Source organism: Heliangelus exortis, chromosome 10, assembly GCF_036169615.1.
Source record: "Heliangelus exortis chromosome 10, bHelExo1.hap1, whole genome shotgun sequence".
NCBI classification, from domain to species: domain Eukaryota; kingdom Metazoa; phylum Chordata; class Aves; order Apodiformes; family Trochilidae; genus Heliangelus; species Heliangelus exortis.
In genome coordinates this window covers 15814010-15833212 of record NC_092431.1, presented here as the reverse complement: position 1 = coordinate 15833212, position 19203 = coordinate 15814010, and the positions used below count along the sequence as shown (strand labels likewise).

General features: G+C 36.8%; 1 protein-coding gene across 4 annotated transcripts in view; it reads right to left on the bottom strand.

Annotated features, from left to right (window-relative positions):
• TTC29 (tetratricopeptide repeat domain 29) overlaps positions 1 to 19203 on the bottom strand; it is a 123945-nt gene that overhangs the window by 48453 nt on the left and 56289 nt on the right. For all 4 annotated transcript variants that reach the window (XM_071753707.1, XM_071753708.1, XM_071753705.1 and 1 more), the window contains exons 8-9: positions 4604 to 4695; positions 246 to 369 (exon numbers count right to left, since the gene is read on the bottom strand). In XM_071753707.1, the coding sequence (XP_071609808.1) occupies positions 246 to 369; positions 4604 to 4695 (216 nt within the window). The remainder of the gene's footprint in view (positions 1 to 245; positions 370 to 4603; positions 4696 to 19203) is intronic.

The following is a 19203-nucleotide window of genomic DNA, read 5'->3' as shown; positions in this document are numbered from 1 at the left end:
AATTTGGAGTTTTTATTCACTGATTCTAGAAAAACCCCCTGTGTGCTAAATATGATGAAAAATTTTCACCTTTCCCAAAAATGTAAGGCACATTTTATTTAGTGTCACTGTACCTTCTGCTTTGGTAACTCTTGTAAGACACAATACCTGGATCCAGCTCTTCTGGTTTGTCCCATGTGCAAAATCAGATTTTGACCACAGATTAAACACAACTGTTTGATGTAATTATTACAAGCAGTACTTACTCTTGTATTGTAAGTGTTCCCAAGTAATACACATGAATCCACCAGACTTTGGCTGAGATGAGTGTTCTCTGCAGTTTTCATAAACTCTCCCAAGTACTTCATAGTTTCAGCCACTTTTCCCTGACTAAAGCAAAGAACAGAGACAAAATTAAAGATTCACTCAGATGGCTTCTCCACACACTGAAGATCTATCCCCCTGTTCTGAACTAACTTTACTTTTGCTGCCTCATCTCTGTCAGGACTTGGTTGCCAAGGTTGTGTAAGCACTGCCTGTGCTGAAACCAATGACTCCAGTCCACCCAAAACCTCTGGGGGCTGAGTGAAATAAACCAAAATTATTCTTCAGGATACGGGGCCAAGAATGAAAATGCAGGTGATTTTATAGGGGTCTTGCAGATTCCATTATTCTAATATTTTTTTTTCTGCTGAGCAGCAGGTAACATTTTCAATACAGACAGATCTCCCATCCTGACAAAAGTGGGGAAGGGATAAGGAGAGTTTGTCAGTAGGAATTGATGTGCTCCTGTAATTTGGAGCTGTCATTTCTTGCTCTAGAACCCTGGTGCTGCAGCAGCTCCATAATGATGCTGCCTCTTAGCTCTGGGGGTGACACCATTTCCCTGGGTGTAATGTTGCACTTTGGCTGGGCAGATCAAAGGTTGCTGAAGTCACAGAAGCAAACCTATAAGCTGTGGATTGCAGGTGTCACCCCAAAATCCCAGTGAGATCAGAGCAACCTGAGGTCACAGCTAGATCCAAGTAGAAAATTGGCTGATGTGCTCTGACAGTAACATTTGCAGATTTCTTTTTTTTTAATAAAACCAGTCATATTAACAATATAAGATCTCTGCAGTATGATTACAAGACAGAAGACAGACATCTGGGTTTGCCTGTGAGTAAGACACTGCTCTCTTTTTCCCTTTAAGGCTGAAGTGTCACTGCAGCTGACCCCAATATTAGCCATGAACCAGAGTCACTAATGGAGGAGTGGAGCATGCTAAGTGTCAAGCCACCAAGCAAGATAGAAAATCCACTCTTAGTTAAGAAACTCACAGAAACAGAAGTTCCTGTAAAGAACTGTGATTTATTTTCTCACCATTTAAAAAACACCTTCCAGTTATATTCCTGTAGGAAATGATGAACTGGGGTTTATTTACACTGCAGTTTTAATTATGAACTATGCTAGGGATGTGTGCTTTCAAAATCTGGCAGAAATCTGTAATTTCTTGTCTTATGATATCAGAGTAACTCTAACAGAGTAGAACCTGCCATGGAACATGAAAAATAGCAAAGCATGCCTGCAAATTCACAATATTGCAGTGATTATCTGTATGTGACTGTATGAGATATATGAGATGAGATGTATGTCATCTGTATGAGATGAGCAAGACTGCTACAAAAGGATGCTAAAACACTGCAAATCAGCATGCTTCAAGTGTTCAGCTATATACTGCTGCAAAGCTTACTTGTCAATAGGCAAAGGTGGATTTACTAAAGCTTCCTAATTTAAGTATTTTAAAATCATGAGAATATTGTCTTGACTGTATTGTAAACATTTACCAAATGTCAAAAGGCTTCTCAATTTTTGGATTAGAAACACAATTTTTAAACCCTATTTTTTTTTTTTCCTAAGAAGAGAAAATCAAAGGTTTCCCCACAGAAATACAACACATGATTTATATAAGTTAAAGGACAAGGTTAAAGTGTTAGACAAATATTAATTCCAGTTTTTCTAGTTTTCTATATGCTGTGCACAGGTGCAACTTGAAGAGCATATTATATGGTATAATCATTAAATCCATTCAACCAGACCTTTGAGAGTTAAAAACATATATTCTGAGGAAAAGGACTCCTCGGTCCAAGGAATGAGAATGAAACAGTGCAGAATATTTGTGTATCAAGGTGATTCCAGTTTCCAATTGGGAAAACAGGACTGTTAACACCCACATCCCCTGACAACTGTCCAATTATGTATATCACACTTGGCCTACTGTTTGCAGTAGAAGTAATCAATAAAGGATGTGGTTGAGTGAACATAGATTTTGGTTGAACCAATGCATGAAAACTTAATCATTTACTCAGAGTGGAGAAATCAAATAGAGCAGAGATGAAACAGCCACTAAGGGGTTTGTTGATTGTGCCACCAAGTTTGTGGGCTAGAGGCTGAAAGTAATAAAGCAAATGGAATCAGTGACAGGAGAAAATGTAAAAAGGTTTTCCTAATTCCATGAATTAATAGAAATGTTTTGATGTATTTTTTGGCCAATTTTTATATTTCACATAAAACCCCCTATGGTCCGTGTACAGAAAATACAAAAAATTGCTAGGGCATATAACCTCTTTCAAGTAAACAGAAATCAATTTGATACATATCAGAAAGGTATTTCTCACTTTTAGAACTTCACTTATGCTGACTACCAACTGGTTGGTACAGCTTAACAATTTTTCAAAGGAAGTACTTTTAAAAGCATGACAGCTTTAGATATTTAAAGTATGCTAGAAGGATTACTGGAACACTTTATCCCTCACAAGACCTGATAATATGATAAACGGCTCTTTCCTACTCAAAGGGCTAATATTTTACAGTTCCTTCAAAAATCTACATGTTATTTTATACAGCCATATACTTTCTATCTCCTTCCTAAATGCATAAAATGTAATTTCCTAAAGATATATTCATTCATGATCCCACAGAACAGTTATGATGACTTCAGCAGAAGAGATTACATATCTACAGCAACTCATTTTCCAGTTTCATGCTAAAATGCCCTACGAGATTTTTACCCCTATTAGACTTTTATGAAAATATGCGCCTTTTATAGGATTGCTCATGTGATTGAATTGGATGTATAAATCATGTGTCCACAAGAAGTCATTACCATGGTGGACACTGGCAGAATAAGTCAAGAACACGGTGCTATTATGTCAGATTTTTCCCTGGAAAATGAAATGTCTAAATGCACATGATAGAGAATTTCAGTTTCCTGTGGTCTGTGGAAACATCTGCAGCAAAGATTTCACAAAAAATTTGAAAGCCATAGACAAGTTCTGAGCAATTCAGGAGGGTTCAGCAACTTTCACCAGCCTGTCACGAGGCAATAGGTGACAGTACTCACAGACATTATAATACATTATTTTAGGATAATGATGTTATCCTAATTTTAATATTGTTATCCTAAAATTATTAATGATATTAATGACGACAATTAGGATAATACAAACATTATCCATCAGATTTAAAATGGTTTGTACAAGTCCATACAAATCAGATAAAACACAAATAAAGAAAAAGTGATCAAGTTGAGTGTGGAGATTCAGTCTCCAGCAGAAAATATTCATGCATTTATCCAACATTTTCTGAAAAGGCTTTCCAGAAATCTGCTTGTTGGATATACATCAGACAAGTAAATACCCAAATGTTTGGTGTGAGAGTAAAACATGAACTTGTTTAGCCTGGAGAAAAGGAGACTGAGGGGAAACCTTATAATTGTCCTGAAAGAAGGTCTCTTCTCCCAAGTGACAAGTGACAGAACAAGAGGAAATGGGCTCACGTTGCATCAGGGGAGGATTAGATTGGATATCAGGAAAATTTCTTCCCTGAAAGGGTTGGCAGGCACTGGCACAGGCTGCCCAGTGAAGAGGTCAATTCCTCACCCCTGGAGGGTATTTCAAAGCTGGGCAGATGTGGTGTTTAGGGACATGGTTTAGTGGTGGACTTGGCAGTGCTGAGTTAACAGCAACCAAACTGATTCTATGATTCTGCTTCCTATGACAATTACATGAGACTAACTTATGTCTAAGTTATTTGTGGAAGAAGCTGAAGTACTTTCAAATTAATTCACCCAGTAGAAGATTTTAATGCCAGATGCTGAAATGACAACACTGAAAAGCCAATTATCTGCAACAAATTCCTATGCAGTTACACATGTACAAACCAGAAATGCCTCTACTGAAGAACTGAGTGCAATAAATGGGAATGTACAACTCAGAAAATATTATACTCAGACATCTACATTTTTTGAGGTTTTCTGTCTTTTTTAATCTGAAAATATGGCTTGGTATCTATTTTCCAGCAAGAAAACTTGTGAGGAAAAAACCAAATTAAAACCAAACCAAAACAACAAAATGTGGGAAAAAGAAGTTCATAGAGTTTGCAGGTAAAGAAATCTTAGATCATACACTTTGAAAAATGTGTACCCGTTTAAAAAAACTTTAGAGGAAAGGGTCACTTACTACAAGAAGGGCACTGCTTAAAATTTAAGCAGTCAGTAATGGGAAATGACAAACCTCTAACAATTTCAGTCTTTCACAGCTGAATGAATCTGCACTGACAGCCAGCCAAGGGTGTGCTAACCTACCTTGCCAGGATCTCAGTTGTTGCTGCATATGCTCTGCCTAGGCCAGCAGGATCACAAAGTTCTGTGAAGATTTCTATAGAAGTGTTCAAAATCTGTGAAACACAAAAATAAAACCCAGTAAGTACAATGATAAGAACTTGCACCTTTTTTTTTCTTTTTTTTTTTTTTGTCTCTGTGTCCACGTGAAACACAAAATGAAGGTTTTCCCACCTGTACTTCTCTTCTTTAATCAGGTGTAATTGAACTAGATCACTGATCATTACTTACAGTTGTATTAATTATTCAATAATTAACAATAATAATAATTCAACAAGTTAAAAAAATGCAACTTGCATTCAAATCCCTGTGTTTTGGTAATTTGCATAAACCAAAGCGATGTCACTTGATTCAAAATATACATTTCCCTATGCATAATTAAAATTTTTAAAGAGTTTTTCTATTATGAATTTCTGTTATTATATAATCTGTGAATTATACGCTGATGTAAAAATTAATATTATTTATCCTTCCTTAAATGGTCCCTATGACAACTTTTTTCAGTACAATTCAGATGCTCTAAAAATGAATGAATTCTAGGGTATATATTTAAAACATCTTGGCTTAAAATAGTGTGGATAATTTTTCTATTTTATGACTAATTAGTCACACATGCAAGCAATTTGTTAACCTTAATTTAAAACGTACTTTATCATCATGACCCCTCCCACAACTGAAGGCTTACAAGCTGCTGCCTAAAACCATAAGATCTTAATTTAATTTAACACTGACATCACTTGTATTGTACAATTCCTCTTTCATCCATTTTTTTTTCCAGCAGTGATGACAGAAGAGTGTATATAAAATTAAATCCTGTTCTTTCCTCCCTCCTCTTTGTTGCTTGACCCAACCTATTACACACATGAGAAAACAGGAAATCTCCAAAGACTATCTATGGAAATCCTTTTTGCACATTTCTAAGAAAGGAGTGGTGAATGTCATTTACCAGCCCTGAAGGGGGATGGGAGATGCCCCTGGACAGATGACAGAGTTCTGCATGCCCCAAAGGTGCCTGTTTATACTGAGGTACAAGACAGGACATTTTCTGTAAGGGCTGCATCCCCTGGCATTGGCAAGGTGTGGGGTTTAAAAGAAGACAACTTGTGTGTGCTCATGCTACAGGTGACACCATTCCTATTGCTGCTTCCACAACTCACATTTCCTGGTGGTTGAAGGAATTTACTGCAGTCAGGAGTACCCCAGAACAAGGCTTTTATTTTTCAGTTATAGAGGCTCTGTCTGCACAAAAAGCAGCATTTATTGATGTGCTCTGTTTGTCATCCCTCAAGTCCTTTCTTATCAGAGTCTCAGGTACATCAGCATTGCATCCTGCACTGGAAGGTCACTGCCAATTGAGTTATCCAGACATAAGATGTGACAAAAAGAGAGTTGCAGGCACCTCCATTAGGAACTTGCCACATCAGTTATGAATTTACCCTAAACTGAACGTGCCCAGGAGGGTGTTGAGGCCAGCAGTGCCTCCCTTCAGTAATCCAGGCTGGTTAGGGAAACACACATAAGTGTCTTAGCTCATGGTTTTGCATTTAACTCTGAGGACCTACAACATTTATTGTAGTAATCATGCCTGTGTCAGGAAGCCAGAAGAGTGTCAGAAGGTTTCAAAAATGTCATGCACTGGACTGAGAGTCATTGCTACCTTTACACTGGTCTCTGTAGTGTTAAACCAGGACACAGGGCCTCTGGTGGCCACATGTAGCATAGAAAGGTTACCAATGCAGCTAAGGCTGAGGCTGCTGTGCTTTTTTTTTTCTTTTTTTTCTTTCTATCAAAGATATCATAATGCCTAAAAAGTAGAGGTAAAGCGGACAAAAAAACCCCACAGCTAGAGTAGCTACAGCAAAAATTGGTTTGCTGCATCCCTGTAGCAGCTGTTAGAAAGAAGCAAATCAGTAAATAAATAAAGCCACTCATTCATATGGATGAAAAGTGCTCATTTTAGTCCCAGGTTACTACTACTCTAGACAAATCAAATGTTTCATTCTAAATAATGATGAAGTAAGGAAAATTGAATTATCTACCAAAAAAGGAGGAAATCTTGATTAATTACAATAGAAAATATACTCTTTGTGTCTGTATTTCAGATAATCCCTCCAGCTTCAGATACCCTGCAGAGACAGAGGAAGGGAGGAACATTCTTGTTGGAGAGGAGCTGTGCTGTGTCCCTGCATGCTCTGACTGCCCAGTATTCACCTTTATGGAGAGAGGGAAGAAGGACCTCCTCACCTATGCTTCATGCTGTATCTTCAACATTCAGGACAGAAAATGAGAAGGAGGTAGGGCAGGATAAAATGCTGTGCTAGCACATAAGCATTAGAGAGTTTTACCCAAAGTCTCTTGGAATTACAGCACAATTTTAATTTTCACTTTAAAAAAAAAAAAATAACACTTGCTTGGTAGCAAATAGGCAGAACTGTGTGTCTGCCAGAATCTGTAAGAAACCTGGAAATAACTGGAATGAAAGCTTTCCTGTTTGTTTTCATGGGATATGAGCAACCAGTCCACCTAACTTGTTTTCTATGAATACCAATAAGAAAAGATCCGTGTGTCACGAGAGAGTATTGAGAGGGCAGGGCTGGGCCACTCATCTATTAGTTCTCTGACAAGTGGATAAACATCTGGAACACGTATCATATGGAGCTAATGGAATTTATAGGCTTCCATGAAAATTTTTCTGGCTTCAGACAGAATTACTGCCAGAAATAGGTCTTTTTCTACATATTCTGGCCAATCTGTGCAGAGAACAGTGCCATCCAAGGATGAAGTGGAGTGGAGTAAGTCAATAATTAATATGGAAACCTCCCCCACAAATGTGCAGTTTTGCTGAATTTGTGGACTGAGACTAAAGCTGTTATTACACACACAAAAAAAAAAAGGATGGAAAAATTGTTTTTGACAACAGACGAGCTTCAGTGGTCTATAGTAAATACTGTACATTACAACGTCACCTTGGTAATTTTATTAATGTTAAGGAAATATAAATAAAAATATACAACTGTGTCATTAGATGGTACTGCATAATAAACTATACTAGTAATGAACATCAAAAAAGAGTGGGTATGGACATTACATGAACCTGGATGAATTTCCTTCTCAAAACTAAGACAAAGTTTTCAGAGATTTAGAATTACTGATGTCTTGGTTTTTTTATGGTTGTTTTTTTAGTGTTTGTTTGCTTTGGTTTTGCTTTGGTTTATATATTTTTTTAGTTATTATTTTTAAATTTTTCCATGTACAGAAGCTGTTGCAAGAGATTTAGCCTGATCATCCTAGGCTGCATTATAAATTTCCATACTGTTTCAGTGACAGTTTGATACTCCCAGCAACTAGAGGAAAAAAGGTAATTGCATATTCAGTTGAACAGATTAGAATAATATACAGTTCTTTTGACCTCTGAAAAATTAAAACTGCACTGATTCTGGTCACAAATTAGTTTTTGGGTCTATGTGACCAAGTACACAGACTCTCAAACTTTCAAACTTCCTACATCTGTAGGTCTGCAGTGGAAATACAGAGGAAAGGGGAATGGTCTAATGCAGAAATGAACATTGGGGTTCTGGGTTGGATGTGTGTAGGTAGCAGGAATAAGACATGAACTTTGTCTTCCCCATTACAAACAACTGTCCTATATGCCACCCACTGTTAAGTTTGGTGTATGCAAACAAAAATAGAAGTAGTATCTATGTCTACAAAACAGAAACTTAAAAAAAAAATAAAATCAAGGAGCCTGTACAATTTCCATTTTTTTTTCCCTGCATAGCACTAAAAGATGGATGCAGGAGCCCCAGAAAGGAAGACAGCTACTGTGGGAGCATCTATTTTAGAGAACCACTCTCTTGATGGGTCTTTGTAAGCCTATCCTGGCTACAATTTGTTAGAGTGTAAAAAGAAAGTGACAAGCTCTGCTTAAATCCTCCAACTAGAGCCTATTGGTGGTATAGCTCTTGCACTAATTCTCAAACCAAGGTGAATTTCATGTTTACCTCCTTGGCCAAGAAAGATCTTAGGCAGCTCTCAGGCCCAGATTTGTTTCTCAGCTCTCAGCATTATGGCTGTGGGCCCCCCCGGGGTTATTTCATTAACATAACACAGATATGTCAGCTCTTTCCCCAAGACTTCCCCTCCCCAAAATCCCACTCTTTATTTTTCATTGTTGCCACACCTCTACTTCTACATCTACACATAAACATAAAACCATGCACACACCTCATTAGTGTACAATGAGGACTCAGACAAAAGGACAGAGGCTGTGCTAAGCATTGGTACATTTGGGGAGAATAGACAAAAGAGCAAAAATTGAAGTTATGAATTTATGTTGAATAAAGAATCTATCCAACTCAACACAAGATTAATGCTGCTACCAGTATTTCATTATTTTGGTAACATACATTACTCTGACAAAACCGTGATGGGATAATAATGATTTATGATACTGTAACTTAAAAAAACCCCCACAAAAACATAGTTTTGCTCTCAGCTTTGCACTTGATATTGTTGTCAAACTTTATTGGAAATACATTTATTTTGATTTCTGAAAATCTAGTTGTGTTTAGCCATTTCACAGCTGGTGAGCAGTAAAGATGCTTCTGCCTCATTTACAGATCTTGAACATGAATCAGACAATCAACTGGAACATTAGCCAAAGAGAGCACAAGCTAATGATTTCTGACAGGTGCTGCTAAAGCCCAGCCTCACAAGCAGCATCTGACAATATTTCTCTGGAGCCAGCATTAGGTGTTGGTAGACAGACAATGCAATAGAGTGGGGCCACTGGCCTCACACCACTTAGTACCTCTGAAGCACTTCCAGGAAAAATACATAGGTCTGACACTCACTAAATAATCACTTCCATAAGGTCCAGTGAAAATAAAAGACACTAGAACTGTATGCACAGGTGTTTTGCAGTCCAGTGAACCCTCTCCCATAGCTCCTCAGGAAACGTGCATTTAAAAACGCCAAAGAGTGCAGGTTTTATCACCATAAACCGAGTGCTTACATGCCTTATGACATCTGAGTCAAAAAAAACCCAAGAGTTTTACCATACAAACCCAGATGCATTCTTATTTTGTCCAAAACACTGTGAGAGACGTGGAACAGCAATAATAAAATAGTGTTGTTCCTATCATGTATTGGTTACAACGAGCAGAACTCATCCCAGGAAAATAATCCCCCAAGATGAACTAAATGGCAGGCAACACCTTTGTAAATGCTGAATGTACCCAGGCACCACTGTGCCAGGGACAGAGCAGCTTTGTGTCTGCATGCCCACAATGCAGGGATGCTGAACCTGGGTGCCATGCTGAGAGGAAGGACAGAACAGTCCCTGCTTGGACACAATTGTTCATTTTCCCTTTTTTCCCAGAACTGAAGTTCATCAACTCAAATTCTGTAAACGTGCATGATAACTCCTTGCCCTCAGCCACATCCAATGAGACTGGACTGCACCATTTTGACAAAGAAATAGGAGCAAAATTAAAGGAGAACTGTGCTAACTTTGTCATTGTTTCTACAGAAAGAATTTGTCTGGAACAGGCCAATCTAATCTGTTCCAGAACTGCTATTCCAAGGACCTTAATGCAGGTATTTGGATAATGCATGGCACAATCATGTATCTTGGAGCAAGGGAATCAGGGAAAGGAGGATAGGGGGGGTGTAGAAGGGTCCACCCAGAAGCCTGGGCAAGTCAAACATCAAAGTGGGGCACCTTCAAGTTCAAGACCTTCCACTGGCTCTTGCTAGGACATTGCTACCACCAAGATGCTGCTTAGCTCTTTGAGGGGTAACTGCTCCATCTTCCCCCCCCAGACTTCACTACCAAGATTCCCTTCCTGCTCTGTAAACTTGTATGGCAATAAATCCTTCAGAGTATTTGTGTCTGCAGCTGTTTGAAGGACTGGAGAAGACAAACATTTCATTCAGTCCTCAGTGTTTATCAAATTAAGACCTAGGGTTCTGTGCCTGTATCAGGTCTTGTATGCTTTACACAATATTGAGTATACTTGTGCTTTAATTCTAAAAGGATGATATGTAAATAAAAGTAACTAATTGAAAAAGTTCATGTCCCCAGAGTAATTTCAAATTTCTATTGGCTTCCATGAGGTCACCAGTTCACTCTGTATGCTTCATTTTGCTCCACAGGAAACTTAAAAGAGATGACATGTATAAATGATTAAAGAAACGTTAACTTTTATTTCTATGCTTTTTATTTCTTCTCTTTTAGCTTCTGTATTACTGTTATTAATTCTGGCCTTCTGTGCCACTAACAATTATAATAATTCTAATTCTTTACACCTACAGTTTTGTAAGAATGCAGTCATAATTTGTTTACTATGCCTCATAAAGTGTTATGTTAAAATAAAGGAAAAAAAAAAAATTCACCCAGCACCTTCAGGAAAAAAACTATCCAAAAGTCAAACCTGGGCATTTTAGTTTGCTATTATTGTACAACTTTAATTCTTTACTGCAAGAGACATTACACTAATATAGATTGTTGAAATCTTTACCTATTATGGGAATGTAATGATTTCCCAACCAGTCACTGTTGACACACTGCAAAATAAAGCATGGCTTAACAGTCTGGATTGGAGAAGCTTCATCTGTTACCCTTTAACAGCAATATAAGGGGAAAAAACAGTTTATGTATCCTTTCCATCCTGACAGATGTGACAATAGCTGGAAACACTGTGCCTGCCAAGAGCTTTTATCAAGTATGTTATAACAACTAGTAATAAGTGTAAATAATAAATGGCTATGATCTTATGGGAAACGATGGCAATACTAAACAATTTTTGGTGCTTGCTGATGGGAGTCTGCTACTCCTGGAATTCCCTGGCTTCCCAGTAGAGTTTTGGCCTGACAATAAACAACAGTTTAATACTTTATCTAATCCCAGCCAGGAGGTAAGTTCAACAGCAAGCTTTTGCAGATGTTCACATCCAATAATCTATCCATAATTGATGAAACAGGGAGGTCAGATGTAATGGTTGCTACTATTCCAGCAACAAATAAATGGTTATTGACAAAACAAGGCAGTGTGGCTCTGAGTGCTGAGCAGTGCTGAGACAGAAGTAGTGATGTGAGCACAGCCTTCAGCTGGAGAATTCCTCCATGGGATGCTGGCACCAGGGCCACTCGGACACAGGAGCAGATGGAGGCGACTTGCGCAGGAAAAATGAGATTCCACAAGGACATAAAAGGCAAAGGCAGAGAAAGGAAGAAGCTGAACGGGGTGGACGAGACTGGAAATGTAGGTAAGTGCAATAATGTGAATTGTTCAGAACTGGTTTTGTATTGCAGGCTGTGATCCAGATGTCTGGGCTGCTTTTATTGCACGGTTGTGTCTACATGAATGTACCAGTCTGTCAGGTTGCTGCAGCCTCCTAAGGCATTAATATCATACTGAATGCATGTGCATGCTTAAATGCCCATTACTTCTTAAACAAAACATCTATAAATATTCTGCTTCATGCTTATTAACCTTTAGTCCACCCACTAACAGGTATTTTAATTACACTAGGTTTTCCTAGTCGAAAGCAAACCTTTAAATTTGCATAACCCAATGGAAGAAACTGCAGAGATAAACCAGGAAGGTATATTAAAAAAATATAAGAAAGTTAATAAATATTTTTCTGCTCAGCTATATGGAAGTGAAGGAAAAGTTCTTATTCAGCTGAAACCTCATATTCTTTAAGCTTAGCCCATGTAAGAAATGCAGTGAAAGGATTAATAGAGTGTTTATATTGACTGAATAAAACTTGAGTCATTTACAAGCAAATAGACACATGAAATCTTCTGCCTCTATTACAGTGCTAAAAGATGGTATTTTTACAATCTTTACTGCGTAAAGTTCTAATATGAAAAACAGCAAAATGAAATGGTGGCCATTATTGCTATATATACTCCTAAAAATATTTCAGGCAGAAATATTTTAAATATTAATATTACTAAAATCATTTAAAGCACCAAGGAACGTTAAATCAATTTATTTAGAAGTACAATTTATTTTGCACTTTGCTACCAATTCTTTTGATCAGCTCCAAAATAATACATAAGCTCAAAGCAAACCAGCAAAACAAATTGCTTCTAGCAATGAAGCAGCAAGCTTTAGGTTTTATATTGGCACGGTTCAGGGTTTCAAGTTCTCAGGTTATTTATCTATCAAAGGATAAATTCTTTAAATTCTTAAAGATCTGATGGCTGAATCAAGACCCTTTTCTGCAATCTACCCATTGATGGTTCTGATTAAGCAAAGCTGTTAAGCATTTCCTTACACTTGAATATAGGATTTGTCCCCTTGAAGTCAATGGGAATAAATGAATTGAAATTTAAACACATATTTAATAAGTAAACGGCTGTAGCTTGAACTACACCAATTTAAGAAAACAGTCTAATTTTAAAAACTTTACTTTATAATTTTTTTTAAAGCCTGTTCATTTGACCTAAGCTATATGAGGGAACACAAACCTCCTACATTATAAATTGCATCAAACTATTGAAATTCCTGACTTTGTACAGCATGGGTACAAATGTCTCATTTCTCAAAACACATAAAAAGTCTGACTTCCACAAGTATATTATGTAACAGAATTAGAAAATTTCTTATGCAGTTTTTCAGCCATTTGCTACAGCTCTGGGTATAATAGGGTCTAATAGGTGCAGTTTCACTAATGGACACATTCTTAAGATCTCTTACACTACTGTTTCTCAGATAATACAAGGTATGAAATCAGACATGCTGGAACTCTCTTTTTCCTTCACTTATATGCAGCATTTAGGTTCTGAGGTTTAGCTTACCTAAGCTTGAAATCTAATATAGTCTAAAGTCCATAAAGTAAATAGCCTCTCTAACACATGGTTGTACTGCTTTGTCTTTTTTGTTCCTAGCCTGTGGGAATGAAATGCATGGCAACTTGTGTATTATCAGTTATTTAAAATTAAAAAAAATAAAATAGAGAAAAGAAAGAAAAAAGAAAGAAAAAAAGGAAAAGAGGAAAAAAAAAAGAACATCTTTTATCAGCCAGTCTAAAAAAAAATTCAATACAATAAGAAGAAAATGTCTGCCTAAATCACATCTTTTAAATGACAGAAGACAGTTTAATAACTCGGAGCAAGTGGACAAACTGTAACCTTATATCCCATAAACCAGGCACTGCACAGCTGTGACCACAGTCTGGCTCCTGCCTTGCCTGGGGAAGCCCAAGGAAGAGCCCTGCCCAGCAGAGGCTGCTCCATCCCATCATCAGCAAGAGCAGAGCAAAGGCTCCATGGCTGCAAACTGCTCTGCCCTCCATGCCTTGGTGAAAAATAGATGCAAAGATGCTGCTATCCCCTTGCAGAGCAATTGAAGTAGTTTCTACAGCTTTGTTCCCAATGTTTCAAAGTATTAGAGCTAAATGAAACTCCAGTAAGGAGTTCCAGGACAATCTGCTTCTTTAGAGCTCAAACATAACAACTAGCACCAGTTTCATGGAAATGATTCAGAGTTGTATGAAAAATTCTCTCAATCTTAAGATATCTGTTATTATTATTAGTGCAGAAGCATGTAAATATTCTTACTAATGTGGCACTGCAGCCCTCTCCAGTTCTTTTGCAAACTCATACAGACTCTGCTTGTATACAAGTGTATGTGTGTATAAGGTAATAATAAAACTTGGCATTTTGTAATAGATAACCTGTGTCAAAATCCTGCAAAAAAGAGAGTTTGAAGCTTGGGAAACCACATTTGGTATGTTAAATATTATGACACCTAAATTCAGGATATTTAATATATGTACTTTTCAGATAAGACTACATAAGCATTATAAACATATACAAATCCAGCAACTTCAATACTCTTTGGGAATTAAAACCAAACATGCAAACAAAACAACGTCCTCCATGCAGAGCCCCCAGAATTTGGGGTTTAAACATTTTATTAACAACTCATATTTAGATTCCTGAGGACACCAGTGGTCAGGTAGTCCTAAAATTCTGAAAAGTTGCTATAGATTTACTTAATGGAAATCAGGGGCTCATTGCTGCTGTCTTGCTCTTTTGGGATGTATGAATGATTAAATTAATATTTGTAATGAATGAGATGAAAGTCCACCCATTATGTTGCTTTGGTAGTGAGCCTCGTGGAACATGAGACTCCTGAAGAGTAAGCTTGTTATCAGCATGTTAGGAGTGGATTTATTTTCAATGTTGCTATGGGAAAACATGGAATCTAATAATCTGATATGCTTGTCATCAAGTAATAGATTTTTTTAAACATATTTAATATTTTCTGTTTCTCATGCTCCAAAATTTTTTGTATAACTTGACTACTTTAATTGTGCAGCAGAACTGCATTTAAGAGTGTTTTCTTAGAGAGTATTTTTATGGCACGTTTATCTTGACCAAAGTCCAGTTTACTGAGAGGAGTTATTCTGATGCTATTAATCAAGCAAAATGCTATTTGAATCACAGACCCAATAGGAAAATAATACAACTTTCCAAGGGAATTTTAGTGGACACGAAATCACTGAAATGCAAATCTGTCTGGGATACAGAAAAGTACTGAAGGAAAATAGCATCATTACATCCCAGGGGTACTCAGGACATTCTCCCTCTGGTTTTTTTAGGTTTTCAAGAAACTGACTAAGACAGGAAAATTATTATCTAAATTAAATCAACAGAAGAAATCCTTCTTTCATTAAGAGACTGTTAACTTTCATATCCAAATAACAAGTTGGATCTTTCTTTCACTGTAGAAATTAAACTCTAATTTAACAACCAAAAATATGATCATACAATCACCTCCTGAAGTTTCAGGTCATCTTTGGGATTCTCAACACAAATAATTTCTATTATCTTAGTTCCATCAGTGTTTGAGTCAGTATATTTTGATAGGGAAAATTACAGAACCAGTACAAATTATTCTCACCTAATTTTTTATTATTTTCACCAATGCAGCCGCAGAAACTTTTAGAAATTTGGAATTTAATGAGTTTCAGAGTTGACTGACTAATGCTAAACCTTCAAGAACAAAACTTTTCTCTGTACATGATCCATTGTCATAGTCAAGATTGATCTCAAGTCCCTACCTTCAAAGATGACTCATAGTTTTTTCTGGATTTTTTTTCCCCTCAATTTTGCAATATTCAAAATTTCTACATGAGTGCAGTTTCAAGAACAACTTAAAGATTACTCTTTGAATGATGAGACCTTTTCTTGAACTGGTAAGCTAAAATTTTTTTCAAGCACACGATGCCATTAGCTAAGCTGAAAAAGTTACACTTCATTACAAATAGCTAAGTATCACTTATAAATGAATAAAGGACAATCTAGGTGGTGTAAAAGAAGGAATTTGAAAATAATTTCCATTGAATAGCATCTTTTGATGTGTTTTGTGAGTCTGCATTTAAATGCTTTTTTTTTTTTTGTAGCAACAGTAATGAAAGGTTAAACTTAAACTCAGTGATGTACTCAGGCATCATTGATAGAAAAGCCTCTTGAAGTCCATCCAGCCTCCCAGCAAAGCCCCAGAACAGGACGTAAATCTTAAAGGGATGGTGCTCTTCCTTCTCTAAGATCTTTCACAGTGTTTGGGAGAAAAAAAGGATGGCATTCAGTCTATCTTTTTGAATTCTTTACTTGCTAAGATCCTCCTTGATTCACCAAGTTCTTACTACAGCTGGGCACAATCTATGTCATGAGATAGAAAAGATATTAGCTAAAATATCCCGTGCATGCTAACTCCAGAATAGATGCATCCCAGATCCATAGACATATTCTCTCCAGCTGTATGAGTCAAGACAAAAATTTCAGTTGTTTTGACAGACATTTTCAGGCATTACCTTTATGGTTATAAATCACCTCTGATTACTTTAATAGGGTCATTTTGAATGTGAAGATGTCTTTGCAAGTTCATAAATTTCCTTGATAATTTTATGCCTGTGGCTTGTATATCGTAATTCTGAAAATTCATGCACATAGCATTATGTCATAAATTATTACATTTATTTTGGCATCAGTCTCAGTACTCTATTATTTAAATATGTAACATACCTGAAACATAAGATCCAATGTCCAAAATAAAGGAGCACTAGGGAAAAAAATTAATGCTCAGACAAGTGATGAAGACTGGAATTTTACTGATTATTTGGGATGCAACTCTAATTGAAAGAAAAAAAACCCTTGATGTCCAATTCTTTGAAGCATTATTGAAAGCCCAGTTTAAAAAACAATCCCATATCAAGCACTAGATTACAATGCTGTCTGCAAGATTTCTAATGAAACAGAAGTCTTTCTCTTAATATTTTGCTTGTTACACACATCTGGAGAAAAACAAGTAAACAGTAATGTCTACTTGGAAAACCCTGCAATGTTTAGGATAAAATCTATATAGTGTGAACTACCAAAATTTAGTGCCCTATTTTGTGGAAAAGTCATCAGTCCTCATTCTAAACCAGATGATATGAAAAATACTATGAACATACCACATTGCTACTGAACATAATTAGTTCTCAGGCTTTTAAACTCCCACAGACTTAAGGTTTTTATACCTGAGTAGGTCAGCTGAAATCAATCATATATATCAAATGCAATTATATCAATTTATACAGATTAACACCAAATCAAATGATGTAAGATGAGACACCAGGCACGTAGCAAATAAAAAGCCTCCTCCAACAAAACAAGCCCATTTGATACCAAAGAGAAGGTGTATTTTTTATAGAATAGGCTGCAGTTTAAGTATTTCAACCTTTAATTACTGCATCAGATAATTAATATTTTGAACATATGCTTCTCCACTCTGCTAGAACCCATGAATGAAAGAGAAACAGGTTTATATGCATGCTACTGTGTGTGTGTTGGGGGAGGGAGCTGAACAGCAAAAGGAACCAAGAGGCAACAATTGGAGGAAATGGGATCTGTAACAGCTGCTCCTCTCAGATTCCCCTAGAAGGAGACTGCCTGAGGTGGACCAGAGCACAAAAGGATAAAGAAGATGAAAACTGATGCAAAGCAGGAAAATAACTGCTGAGACCCCTGAGTCTACACCCGAATAGTCCCAAGCTGTGTGGCAAGACCTCTTTAGCATGCTACAGAAGCTGGTGATGAACTACATATTACCATGAGGCAAACTGGCTCCTAGCAGCATTGTCTGCATGTTATGTGTAATGATAACCAGAAGTCCTCTGGGAACAGGAGGCAATGATTTCATCTCCGTAAGCATCTGAGCTCCCCTTGGATACAGAGACCATTAAACTCTGAACAGAAGGGTAAATTTTAGGCAATGATTTCTAATTGGAGAGTGAAGACAACTTGTGCTCAATAGTGCTGTCAACCAATGATATTTTACTGCTGTCTGTATTGATCACTGTTACTAACAAAAGGAGCTAAAATTTTCCCCCTTTTTTTGTAGTCCCGTAACAAGCACTGCATGTTCTGAATGAAAGTATTTCATAGGTTTCTTATGTAATGTTACTGGAAAGGCCATTCTATTAGGAAATGCTAATATAATGTACACTAAAAACTAGTGGTATTTTTATTACTTTTAAAATAACATTTCATACCCTTAACATAATTTATAATTTACATTTCTTTCTACAGAGAGTTTCTTTGCCTTTTAACAAAAAAGCACGTCTTTCCTTACCTGTCAGGGGTTTTATAAGATTAAAAATAGACAAACCCCATTGTGTATATAGTTGAAATTAATATTAGTACACTACAAAATTCAAGGTGTCCTTAAAGAAATATTAAATCTGCATGTGACAAAAAGAAATGGAACTTCCAAATGATAGCTCTAACTTTTTGGCAGGAGGCGTGGGGACATAACGAAGGGAAAGGAGTAGCTATAAAATGTAATGAAAATGGATCATGAGGAAACAATGTCAGGACACCTGGTATTTATGACACTTCCAAGGGTAGTTTGATTCTTTGTATATCATGGAGACTGCAGTCTTGATCCTTAGTTTCTCCTCTGATGGAGAGATCAGATATGCACAGGGACTTCTTTACCTAGCACATATCTTTGTCTTGCTGCTCTTTATCTATCACACAGAGTACAGGAATTTAGCAGAAAAATTGATCAGGTAAGAATTCCTGCCCTCCTGGCAGTCAAGAAGCAATGCAGATAAGCCTCAGTAAAAAAAATTGTAGTCTATTCTATACTGTATTCTTGGAAGAAAAAAATGGTCTCCTCTCATTGCTGTTGCAACTATTAGATATAATTATACAGAGTTATATAGTTTAAAAATTCTGAAATATTTTCACATTAAACTACAGAGTTTATAACTGATGTGAGCACAGGCTTCTCCTTCCAGCACTGAGTTGATTTATACAGAAGACAGGCCTATCAGCACTGAAGAATTATATCTAATGATGTTCAATAACTTTTAGAAAAATTGTATCACAAGTCATTAAAACCACCTCAGAGGATATTTCAAGACAGAAATCTAGAACCCTTCCTACACTGCAATAGCCAAGCAAGCAATATTGAGACCCATGCTGCAGTCACTCTTGTGACTTCTGGTGCTCTATTTCTGACAAAGATAAACCTCCACAACAAATAAAAATGACCT